This window comes from Equus przewalskii, chromosome 7 (genome assembly GCF_037783145.1).
Source record: "Equus przewalskii isolate Varuska chromosome 7, EquPr2, whole genome shotgun sequence".
In the NCBI taxonomy this organism is placed as follows: domain Eukaryota; kingdom Metazoa; phylum Chordata; class Mammalia; order Perissodactyla; family Equidae; genus Equus; species Equus przewalskii.
In genome coordinates this window covers 69,464,982-69,478,211 of record NC_091837.1, presented here as the reverse complement: position 1 = coordinate 69,478,211, position 13,230 = coordinate 69,464,982, and the positions used below count along the sequence as shown (strand labels likewise).

Here is a 13,230-nt window from a genome sequence, read left to right as displayed (position 1 = left end):
GAAATAAATTGAGTACCCATTACTAGGAGAAGGTTGTATTTTATATATTTTACATATGCAATAAACCTGTAATACATTGCCACTATTTTGCTTTTAAAGTCAGTTTTCTTTTAGAATTATTAAAATATCTTTATTTCCTTGTGTAGATCGGCAGTTCTGTCTGGTTTCATTTTTCTTCTGTCTGAAGAAATTCCTTTAACATCTCTTATAGTGCAGGTGTACGGGTCATCTATTATCTCAGCTTACTTTAGTCTGGAAAAGTCTTTGTTTTACCTTCATATTTGAAAGATATTTTTCCGAGTTATGGAATTCTTGTTTGACTCTTCTTATTTTAGCACTTTAGTGATGCCACTCCATTTAGGTTGGCTCAGATTCTCACGTAGTTTCTGTAATTTTTATCTTTGTGTCTCTGTATTTAATATATTTTTTCCTCTGGCTGCCTTCAAGATTTTCTCCTTATCTTTGGTTTTCAGTGGTTTGAATATGACATACCAAAGTGTGTGTGTGTATTTGTTGTTTTTTGTTTGGGGCTGACTTTGGGGGTATTCTCTGATCTTTTTGGATTGGTGGTTTGATTCTTTCATTATTTTTAGGAAATCCTTAGCCATTTTCTCATCAAGATTCTGTCAAGTCTGCTGTTGCGCCCATCTAGGCATTCTCCACTGCTATTACGATAGATTTTTAAAATTCTAGCCTTTCCATTTATCACTTTTTATAGGTTTTGGCTCTGCGGAAATTCCTAATTAGTTCAATCATGTGCAAACTCATAGTAGATTTTGCAGATCATAGTTTTTTAAATTCCCTGTTTGATGTTTTTAGTATCTGTATCTCTGAGTCTGATTCTGCTGATTACTTTGTCTCTTGGACATGGGTTGTTTTTAACTTGCTTTTTTGTTTGTCTCCTAAATTTTTTTAAGTTTTTTTTTTTAAAGATTTTGGTTTTTTTCCTTTTTCTCCCCAAAGCCCCCCAGTACATAGTTGTATATTCTTCGTTGTGGGTCCTTCTAGTTGTGGCATGTGAGATGCTGCCTCAGCGTGGTTTGATGAGCAGTGCCATGTCCGCACCCAGGATTTGAACCAACGAAATGCTGGGCCGCCTGCAGTGGAGTGCACGAACTTAACCACTCGGCCACGGGGCCAGCCCCATTGTCTCGTAAATTTTGATTGAATGCTAGACACTGTACTTAAGACAATACAGGTGAAGGTAAATTGTATGGAAATAAGCATACTTTTTTGTCTGCTAGACCAGGGGTGGTAAACTTTTTGTGTAAGGGGTCAGATAGTAAATATTTTTTGCTTTGCAGGCCATGCAGTCTTTGACATCTACTTTATCTGATCTTAATATAGCCAGTTCTGCTTTCTTTTGATTAATATTTATTTGCATAGTATATCTTTTTCCATCCTTATACTTTTAACCTAACTATATTTGAAGTAAGTTATATTTGAAGTTTCTTGTAGATAGCATATAGTTGAGTCATGTTTTTTTTACCCATTTTGCCAGTCTTTGGGTTTTAATTATTGTATTTAGGCCATTTGCAATTATTTAATTGATATATTAGAGCTTAAGTCTACCATTTTACTTTCTGCTTTCTGTTTGTTACCTGTTTTTCATCTGTCAGTCTTGTTTTCTTCTCTTCCTGTAGGTACTTGAACATTTTCTTAGAATTCCATTTTGATGTATCTATAGTATTTTTGTGTCTATCCCCTTGTGTAGAATTGCTCTAGACATTATACATACATAACTTGTCATTGTTCAATAGTGTTAACATTTTACCAATTCAAGTGGGATGTAGAAACCTTCCCCCACTGAGGTCCCTGTCACCTCCCTGGTTTATAATATAATTGTCTTAGATGCTCCTTTACACGCTTTGAGAACCACATCAGACTATGCTATAATTTTTGCTTCAACTGTCAAACATAATTTAGAAAACTCAAGAGAAGAAAGAAAGTCTATTGTATTTACCTGTATTTTTGTTCTTTCCATTTTTCTTTCTTCCAAGAGATTTGTTGGTAGCTTACTTTGAGTTTTACTATCTTACAGCTATTCCATGTTCAGATTCCCAAAGACCGTTGACCCTGAGGAAAAAGAGACAATACACTATAAAGACTGAAATGACAGTGTAGAGAAATGAGATCGTATTTACTAAATTAGGTGCTTTTCTTGGACTTGGTAAGACCCTACCACCACTTTGCATTGTGGAAGTCCTATGATTTAGGATGATACAGTGATGAGAATATGAACCAAGATCTATTAAATGAGGGGTGAGTAAGCTCCAAATTGTCTTCTAGGTTGCAAGTCTATAATTTATTATGTGAAATTCCGAACTATCACCATAGTACGTTCAGACGATTTTAACTCAAATCTTTTAGTAACTGATAAACCTGACTCTAAAGATTCTTAACAAAAATAATCTTTTCTTTTTCATGACCTTTCCAATGCTGTTATAATTTTAAAGCAACTACTCTCGTTCCGATGAATTCTGTGTTAAGGAGAAATACACTGACTCTGTGTGGGGTTTTCTTTCTTTATCAGGCACAAGACCTAAATGTCATTGAAGAAGTGATTCGGATGATGTTGGAGATCATCAATTCCTGCCTGACAAATTCTCTTCACCACAATCCAAACTTGGTGTATGCACTGCTCTACAAACGGGATCTCTTTGAACAATTTCGAACTCATCCTTCATTTCAGGATATAATGCAGAATATTGATCTGGTAAGTGTAAATGGAAAGATTTATTATAATTCTTTTTTAAATATTAAAGCAGAGAAAGTTTAACAAACCTTGATAAAAACTACAATAGTTAGAATCCCTTCCTTCAACATTAACTATATTTGCTGTCTGTTCTGCTATAACAGTAGTTGCATTCAGTATGTGTATTATATTCAATACATTCGATTCTGTATTATATACATATACACACATATATATTCAATAGAATTGAGATCATACTTTATTTTATTGTTGTTAGTGCTGTCGAGTCAATTCCAACTCCTAGCGGCCCTGTGTACAGCAGAGCAGTCTTTGTGCTCCATCCTCTCATCTTCCAGCACTCCATCAAACAATGCTCCACTGCTATTCGTAGGGTTTCCATGGCCAATTTCTTTTGTAAGTGGGTGGCCAAGTCCTTCTTCCTAGTCTGTCTTAGTCTGGAAGCTCCAGTGAAACCTGTCCACCATGGGTGACCCTGCTGGTGTTTGAAGTACTGGTGACATAGCTTTCAGCATCACAGCAACACACAGCAGCTACCGTATGACACCCGACAGACAGATGGTGTGGTTCCCTGACCAGGAAATGAACCCAGGCCGCGGCAATAAGAGTGCTGAATCTTAACCACTAGGCCGCCAGAGCTGGTCTTCTTATTTTATACAGTTCAGCATTCTGCCATTTTTACTTAACATTTAGATCATCAGCATTTTTCTGTGTTATCATCAGTTCTTTGAAAATCTCACATTTTAATATCTGTATAACCTCTATTGTAGATACCCTAAAGTATATTTAACCATTATCCCATTATTGCACATTTTGGTTGTTTCCGATATATTATTTCATAATTAATGAACAGATTATAAATAAATCTTCTCTCACCTTTTTTAGTTATGTTTTTGGTATAGTCTCAGAACTGGAATTTTACTAGTTTCTACTGTGACAGGGTATCTGTATTCTCAAGACCCAACACATGCTGCCAGATTGCTTCCCAGAAGCATTGTACAGTTTCTGCACCTGCATGTCATCTTGTACTTCCACAGCTGATCTGTGGGACGGCCTGTCTCATTACAGTCCTGCAGCCTTGAGTGTGGTCCTTTACCACATGACGACGTTTCAATCAGCAGCAGACCACAAATACAACGCTGGTCCCATACAGTTAGTACCGTAGAGCCTAGGTGTGTCGTGGGCTAGACCATCTACGTCTGTGAAAGTGCAGTCTATGATGTTCGCACAACGACGGAATCGCCTAGTGATGTATTTCTCAGAACATATCCCCACCGTTAAGCAGCACATAACTATATTAAAATTATTTTAATATTTGTATTTTTACATCAAAAATGACATTTTGTTATTATTTTAATTTTTATTTCTTTAATTACGAGTGTGGTTGAACATTTTTCAGATGTCTATGAACTTTTGCTTCCTTTCCTTTTTAAAAATTTTTTTTGCTGAATTTTCTTTTGCTGTATTAGTGTTTTTTCAATTCAGTTTGAGTCCAGAAATATTTGCATAGCCAATCTGATTCACAGTGCCAGGCACAAAAGTAAACTGAAGAGCCAACATCTTTCCTTATGTTACTTTTCTTTAGCAAGACATGCAATAATTGAATTATCACACAAGTGTGTATATATACATATATATATATATATATATGTATATATATATAATTTCCATCATAGGTAAGCGCATGTGCACCCAGTGGTGGGATTGTTGGTTAATGTAATTCATACTAAACTGTTTTCCACGGGGTGGACCATTTTGCTCTCTGACCTTGGTGTATGAGAATTCCTATTGCTTCACGTCCTCATGAACCTTTTGTTTTGTCAGTTTTGTAATGGCATTTCATTATTGTTTTAATTTATAATTCCTTGATTACCAACGAGGATGAGCATGTTTCATATGGCTTTTTTTCCCATTCAGATTTCCTCTTCTGCAAAGTTCCTATTCAAGTCTTTGCCAGTTTTTCTATTGAGTTGTTTATCTTTGTGCAAGTTCTTTTTGTGTGTATGAGGAAGATTGGCCCTGAGCTAACATCTCTTCCCAATCCTCCTGTTTTTGCTTGAGGAAAATTTTTGCTGACAGTCTGTGCCAATCTTCTATTTTATGTGGGATGCCACCACAGCATGGCTTGACAAGCAGTGCTAGGTCCACCCCTGAGATCCAAACTTGTGAACCCCAGGCCGTCAAAGTGAAGCATGCAAACTTAACCACTATGCCACTGGGCTGGCCCTGCACATTCTTTATATATTCTAGAGAATAGGCCTTTCTTGGTTATGTGTTGCAAATATCCATTCACTGGCACAGCTGAAGGCTTTCTGACAGAACTCTAAAATTCCTCTCAAAATGGTCAAACAGGTCAGGTAAAATTTTCAGTTCCATTGTCTTCTTGGAGACCTGCTTCCTGCCACAGCCTGGTGTTGCTCTGGTTCTCCTGCCCAGCTGCAGCATCTTCCTGGGAATTTCCTTCGCGTACCTCCTGTGGTAGATTGTGGCTCCTATTCCTCTTTCTTGCCTTAGCGCTTCATGTTGGTGGAGCATACACTACAGTAGCTTTCTAGGGGAAAAGGTATATGTGAGATAGATTTTTTTATTTTTTAATTTCTCATGTCTGAAAATGTTTTTCTTCTCTCCATATATGTGACTTGTTGTCTTTGGAGCCTTTTCTGATCTCTGTATCCTTGTGTTCTGAAATGTCTTGGTTTGCTGTGCCTGGTTAATTGTATTGGGCACTTGGAGGATCCTTTGAGTCTAGAGCTCATGCTCAGAACTATCAAATATTCATTTTAGTTATTTCTTCTTTACTGTCTTCTCTTTGTCTCCTCTCTATGAAACTCCTGTTAGTCAGATGGCCGTTTCCTTTTGAGCCTTCTACTGTCAGTATCACTAAGTTTTGTTTCTTGGACTGCTCAGTGTCCTCAGATAAGAGTACTCCAGGCACCTGCCTGGGGTCCATACGCCTATCTGTGAGAATTCAAAAGCTGAGGTAGAAAGAGGCTCGGTAAAGCCGGGGGGGATGAGAAGGTGAGAATAGCTTCTAAAGCGGAAACTACCTGTTATCTTTCAGGGTAGCAGCAATACATAGATATATACATGGATGCTGATCAAATTTAAGATATTTAAGAACTTCTCCACATTCTCCTAAGCCAATTTGCCAGTTTTGGTCAAATAACCAAATTTACCAATTTACCAAAGCCAATGTAACCAAAGTAGGATAATTTTTTGCTCATCCTGGTAGAGTCTTATGTACTTGTTCGGTACTTAATTGAAATCAGCTTTGGGCTATAACCTGTGTCCCATTCTGGACACATAGGACCTGTCAACTGCTGAATACTCTGGAATCCACAGTTACACATGAATTTAACTGCAACTATGCATAGTGTTGCAAATCCATTCTTTGATTTGCTCCATATCACCTCCATGTAATGGTTGCTGGTAAACAAAAATAAAAATTAAAACTCTTTGCTGTCAGTTTAATTGGTGTTTTCATGGGCTTTCCTTAAGTTGCTTCAAGTGTATACCCAAGAGTTGTAACTGTAGCAAAATATTTTGCCATGTACCCTCTTATCATTCTCCTAAACTAATATCAATATCATTTAGATTTCATTAACAGAACTGAGGCAGTTGAGTACAGTTGTCATCGTTGCAATCTGGATAAAGCAGAAACACCGGGGCCGGCCCGGTGGCACAGCAGTTAAGTTTACATGTTCCACTTCTCGGCGGCCCAGGGTTCACTGGTTCGGATCCTGGGTGGAGACATGGCACCACTTGGCACACCATGCCGTGGGAGGCATCCCACATATAAAATAGAGGAAGATGGGCATGGATGTTAGCTCAGGGCCAGTCTTCCTCAGCAAAAAGAGGAGGATTGGCAGTGGTTAACTCAGGGCTGATCTTCGTCACAAAAAAAAAAAGCAGAAACACCATTTCAAATGAGCATGTTTATTTCTTTGAGTTAGACTTGACATTTCTAGTCTTTTTTTAAGATTTTTTTTAATGCTTTTTGGTGAGGAAGATTGGCCTTGAACTAACATCTGTTGCCAATCTGCGCCCTTTTTTGTTTCTCCCCAAAGCGCTAGTACATAGTTGTTTATCCTAGTTGTAAGTCCTTCTAGTTCTTCTATGTGGGATGCCACCACAGCATGGCTTGATGAGCAGTGTGCAGGTCCAGGCCCAGGATCAAAACCAGCGAACCCCAGGCCGCCGAAGTGCAGCACACGAACTTAACCCCTGGGCCACAGTGCCGGCCCTATAATAGTGTATTCTTTGTAGCAGGCTTACGGATTACAATGTTGAGAGGAAATTCTTTTTCTCTTTGAAGGGCAACTTTATAGGCTAGCTACTTATTTCCAAAAAGCCACTTCTAGCCAGCCTGTTCATGGATTGTCCAAATTCATTTCTAGTTTCTTGCTAGTATCATTTTTGGGAATAAAATACTGAGTTTAAGAGTCATTATGCCAGGGCCAGCCCTATAGCCGAGTGGTTGAGTTCACGCACTCTGCTTCGGCCAGCCAGGGTTTCACTGGTTCAAATCCTAGGTGCGGACATGACACTGCCCCTCAGGTCACACTGAGGCAGCGTCCCACGCACCACAAGTGGAAGGACCCAGAACTAAAATATATACAACTGTGTACTGGGGGGCTTTGGAGAGAAAAAAAGAAAAGTAAATTTAAGAATCATTATGCTGAGTAAAAGTTTAACAAAACCCATTCCTCTTTTATATGAGAAATTGGCCTTGGGTTAAGCTGCTTCTGGCTCTGTTCTTGGGAAATCTGATGAAGATGGAATATCAGCTGTGTTACCTAGTATGATACAATAAAATGAAATTTGATTGGGAAGTTGAGTCTGGACTGGAAGGACTAGGAGTGAACTATAAATACCTGGTAGGAAGCCATAACTTTGGGCTTCCCTGCATAAGAAAACTCTTATAACCAGTCATGTCCTTTTCAGGGATCTAAATGCTGAGACTGTCACAAGGGGTATTAGTTTCTGTTTGGGACTGGCTTCTAAGCTAGGGTGGCTGTTGCATCTGCACACATTAGTCTTATTCTCTCGCATGTGAGCTGACACCTGAAGGTCCAAAGACTAGCTCTGAGACTCCTGTAAGGATTCCCAGAGGAAATGCCTGTGGCCATGCTATTGGCATGCTCTTTTTCCTGTCCTTTTCTTCTTTTAAATTAATCTGATGCCAAGTGTGACCTATTGTAGTCTCGAGTCTCTTGACGTATAATTGGGTCTCGGAATATCACCCTAGAATGGCATTGCAATGCTAAAATAATATTTTCTTGCATTTGTTTATAAATGTATCTTTTTCAAATTCTGGAGTAGGAGATATTCCTGGTTTTCCAAGATTTATCCAGATCTTTGAATTCTGGAAATATCCAGTATGTCCTTTTTCAGCCTTTATATCTCTAATCTGCATCATCCTGATCATCTTAGTCTGCCCTTAGGCAAGCCTCTGTCCGTTCTGCTGGAACTTTTGTCTTTCTCTGGACCTCTGATTCCGATTTCTTTCTTTGTTCCTTCCTGTTTTTCTTTCATCCTTTTTTTTTTTTTAAGGATAGTCACTTGAACTTTACACAATATCTGACAGGTAATCTATTGAGGGAAGATGTTTTCTGTTTCAGTCCCAATATCTTTCTTCGTAATAGCCAATATTTTCTTTGTGTTTCTGACAAAAGACTATCCCAGAGTTTCTTTTTTCCGTGGTCATAATCGTAATAGGTGATAGGCCATCTCGTTATAACACGTAGTTTGGATTATTTGGCTTTAAATGTTTGTTTAAACACATCAAAAACCTTTGTTCCTTTTCTATTCATTTCTTCATCATCATTACTAGCTTTTATTGCATACTTGCTAAGCACTTACATGCATTATCTCACTTAATCTTCAGTGAAAACCTAACCTGTGAGATACAGTTCATTTTAATTTTCAATTTACAGATAAAGAGACAGGCTTAGAAAGATTTAACTTGCTCCCGATCACACATTGAGAAAGTCACAGAGCCAGAACTCACACATAGGCGGTTGGATGGTAAAGCCTGTGTTTGTAATCATCATTCCTGCTTTACCCTTTCACTAAATGTCCCTCCAGTTTCTCATTCGTTTGTCTATTTACTGCCTGAAAACTTGTGATCATATCCACAAACCTGGAGATTTTGCTGTTTACTTTCTCCTTCAAAATCACTTCTAATGATGTCGCATTGGTCTTTATTCTACCAATGGTGAAAATGAGGATCCTTCTGAGGAACCAGGCTACTGACATCCTTAAAAATATCTCTGGAGGACCATATTATTTTTTGGAGGGACACATGGGAACCATGCAAAAGACTTAAACTACATCCATTTGAAACTTAGGCTCCTTTGGCAGAAGCAAAAAGCAGAGGGAAGGTGAGGAAATAGAGAGGACCTCACTGTCTATCACACAGTGTGTAACCACGTGGAAACAAAAGCACGGTGTTAAATTGGACTTGCATCCAATGCTGACTTTCCTGTCATTGTCAAAAGAATGAGCCACTTATTGACACTTCAACTGTGTCAGGGAAAAATCTACTGAGGGTAAACATTTGGCTATATTGGCTATATGCTGTTACACAGTTCTTAAAACTAAATAAATAAATGCCTGAATCTTTTTCAGCGCCTAGTAAGTGCTAGGAATGAGGCTAAGTACCCTTATATGCATTCTCTCTTTTATTCTTCTTAAACCAGTAAAGTAAGTTATTGTCCCACTTCACAGACAAGAAAACCAAGATACTGAGAGAAGGTTTCTAGGTGATTTTAACACAAATTCCAGCCTAAGAATCATCGTCTTAGGTAAAGATCACATATTTGCATAAGGCTTTATCTTTGCGGATTATTTGCATAAGTATTATCTTATTTGACCCTTAAGTCCTCTCTGTGAGGGAGCAGAGCAGGGCTTGAGAGGCGAAATGGTTGGCTGAAGGTCACTCACTTAGCTGGTAAGTCATTCAGCCAGGCCTTGAGTCCAAGTCTTCTCATTATAAACTCCATGTTTTCAGCATTCACTTGAATAGACGTAAGTAGGAGTCCACACAAACAAGTTTTCCAACAACTTTTTGTTGAATACTGCCACTCAAAATAGTGCTGGGCACACTGAAATTCATTCAAAAACGTTCTGAACTCCTTTTACATAATTTGAAAAGAATGCCCTGACAAAGATATAAATAACATCTCTACTTTTTGCCTCTTTCAGCCCTTTACCTTCTCCTTCCCCCCCCAAATGCCCCTGAAATTTTGGCTTAAGCAAGCCTTTGCTGTTGCTTCTTTCGTGGAGTTAACCTTGAAAAGTATTAGTGGAGGAGACTATGAATGCACTGTGATTTTCAGCTGACAGGGAGTTGAGAGTTGATGTTTTCATTAAGACATTCCGCAGTGTTGAATATCTGAGACAGGAGTGACTAACCTTGGAGCACTTTAAACTTCTGCACAAGGAGTTAGACACGTGTTTTTCAAGTGGCCAAATTTCTGTTAGCCACTGGTACATATCCCTCCCGTCTAACTCATAAGATGTTACGATCTGGCTGAAGTAAGCAGCAGGACAGAATAGAATTACCACGCCAAACGAGGGACAACGTGGAAGACATTTCATGGTTGAATATAAGTAGAGAACAGAAGCAATGAGCAGTAGCCGTCGTGTGAGGGAAAGGCAAGAACTATTTTTAACTCTAGACAGTGTAAAATTCGCATTAGCTTTCGTGTATTTCCAGACCTAACCATCCTTACTGAGCTCTAGACTAGTGCATTCAGTTGCTTATGTGACAGTCCCACAAGTATTGAACGAGGTCAAGTCAGAATTCTTTATTTTCTGAAAAAAATTAAACAGAAAATGAATCAACTTTTTCTTCCTTATCTCAATAAATGACATCAACATCTACCTAGTGGCTAAAGCAAAAAAAGAAAAAGAAAAAGGAATGATGAGTGCGAGTTGAAGTAGAGGTGGGAAATTGCAGTTGTAAAGAGCGCAGTCAGAGAAGGCGTCTCTGAGAAGATGCACGTGAGCTAAGACTTGAAGGAAGTTGAAAGTGAGCCATGATATCGGGGATTAGAGTGTTCTAGGCAAAGAGAACATAAGGCTAGGATGGGGCCAGTGTCTGTATCTCCCTCTTGAGCAAAAGATAGGCATGCTTACTGACCATTATAAAAGATTTGGATTCCCCAAGCTCAGAGTTCTATTCCTATAATATAACCTACTGCATGTGCAGGGGTCATCTGGCCCTCTTCAAATCACTCTTGTACATACTCGGGCTTGGGGAACCAGTGCAAAAATGCTAATGCTCTGGTCACTGCTGTTGCTGTGACTAACAAACTGTCCTTCATCACTGACCCAGTAATCTCCATCTTCCAGCATCTGTGAAATTATGACTGACTAACTTATTAATTTGCAAGTAGGATAAAATTTCAGACTCTTCACAATTCTTGACAATGTAAAATGTATAATATTAGTTGAAAGTAGACTGATAAATTAAAGATGTGTACTGTAGAGGCCGGCCCCGTGGCTGAGTGGTTAAGTTGGCACACTCTGCTTTGGCAGCCCAGGGTTTCTCTGGTTTGGATCCTGGGTGTGGACCTAGCACCACTCATCAAGCCACGCTGAGGCAGCGTCCCACATAGCAGAGCCAGAAGGACCTACAACTGGAATATACAACTATGTACTGGCGGGCTTTGAGGAAAAGAAGAAAAAAAAAAAGATCGGCAATAAATGTTAGCTCAGATGCTGATCTTTAATAAAACAAATAAATAAAAAGAAAAAATCTATTAAAAAAAAGATTTATGTTGTAAACTCTAGGCCAACCACACACACAAAAGAAATGGAGGTATAATTATTAAGCTGAAGATAGAGATAAAGTAGAATGATGAATTATACTCAATCCAAGGGCAGGCAGGGAAAACAGAATAAATAATAATGAAGCCAACAGAATCAACAAGCAATGTGGTAGATTTAAATCCAACCACTGTCAGTCATTACATTAAAAGCCTCAATTAAAAGACAGAAATTTTCAGATTGGATAAAAAGTAAAATCTAACTATGTGCTGTCTGTAAGAAACTCACTTTAAATATAAAGATATAAATAAACTAAAAGTGGGGCTGGCCTGGTGGTGCAGCAGTTAAGTGCTCATGTTCAGCTTCAGCGGCCCAGGGTTCACTGGTTCGGATCCTGGGTGCACACATGGCACTGCTTGGCAAGCCATGCTGTGGCAGGCATCCCACAGATAAAGTAGAGGAAGATGGGCATGGATGTTAGTTCAGGGCCAGTCTTCCTCAGAAAAAAAAAAAGAGTAAAAGAATGAAAGAAGTTTTATCATGCAAGCACTAATTAAAAGAAAACTGGGGGGCCAGCCCTGTGGCAGAGTGGTTAAGTTTGCATGCTCCGCTTCAGCAGCCCAGGGTTTCATTGGTTTGGATCCTGAGCGTGGACATGAAACTGCTCATCAAGCCATGCTGAGGTGCCGTCCCACGTAGCACAACCAGAGACACTCACAACTAGAATATACGACTATGTACTGGGGGGCTTTGGGGAGAAGAAAAAGGAAAAAAGTAAAAAGAAAGCTGGAGTGACTATATTAACAGCAAAATAGATTTCAGAAGAAGGAATGTTACCAGAGATAAAGAAGGACACCATGTAATGATAAAGAGGTCAATTCAGCAAGAAGACGTAACAGTCCCAAATGTGTGTGTAGCTAACAACAGAGCTTCAAAATACATGAAGCAAAAACTGGTAGAATTCAAGGAGAAATAGACAAAGACATAATTATATTGGAGAAGTCAACACTTCTTTCTCAGTAACTGATAAAATAAATGGACAGAAAATTAGTAGTGATATAGAAGACTCAAATAATATTACTCAAATAATATTATAACCTACTTGATTTAATTGACATTCATAGAATATTCCACCCAACAACATCAGTGCACATGGAACATTCACTGAGATGGACCGTATTTGGGGCCATAACACAAACCTCAACAAATTTAAAATAGTTGAAATCATATAGAGTATGTTCTTTAACCACAGTGAAATTAGAAACTAGAAATCAATAAAAAAGATATCTGGAAAATACTCCAAATGTTTGGAAATTGAACAGTACACCTACAAGTCAAAGAGAGGAGGTCAGAAAGGAAATAGGACATATTTTAAAGTGAGCAAAAACGAAAATGCAATATATGAAAATTTGTGGGACACAGCTAAAGCTTTGAGGGAAATTAATAGCATTAAATGCTTCTATTAGAAAAGAAGAAAGGTCTTAAATCAATGATAAGATTCCACATTAAGGAACTAGAAAAAGAAGAATAAATTAAACCCAAAGCAAGGAGAAGGTAGGAAATAATAAAGATAAGAGCAAAAATCAATGAAACTGAAAAAGAAATGGAGACAATTGATACCAAAAGCATGTGATGGGGGGGGCAGGGAGGGGGTCGCAGAGATGACTATAAAATTAATAAATCTGTAGCCAAACTAATCAAGAGGAAAAAAGAGGACACAAATTACCAATATCAGAAATGAT

General features: G+C 38.4%; 1 protein-coding gene across 19 annotated transcripts in view; it reads left to right on the top strand.

Annotated features, from left to right (window-relative positions):
• Positions 1-13,230, top strand: part of DYM (dymeclin) — a 359,236-nt gene that overhangs the window by 286,034 nt on the left and 59,972 nt on the right. For all 19 annotated transcript variants that reach the window (XM_070630144.1, XM_070630138.1, XM_070630148.1 and 16 more), the window contains one exon: positions 2,534-2,716. In XM_070630144.1, coding sequence (XP_070486245.1) covers positions 2,534-2,716 — 183 coding nt within the window. The remainder of the gene's footprint in view (positions 1-2,533; positions 2,717-13,230) is intronic.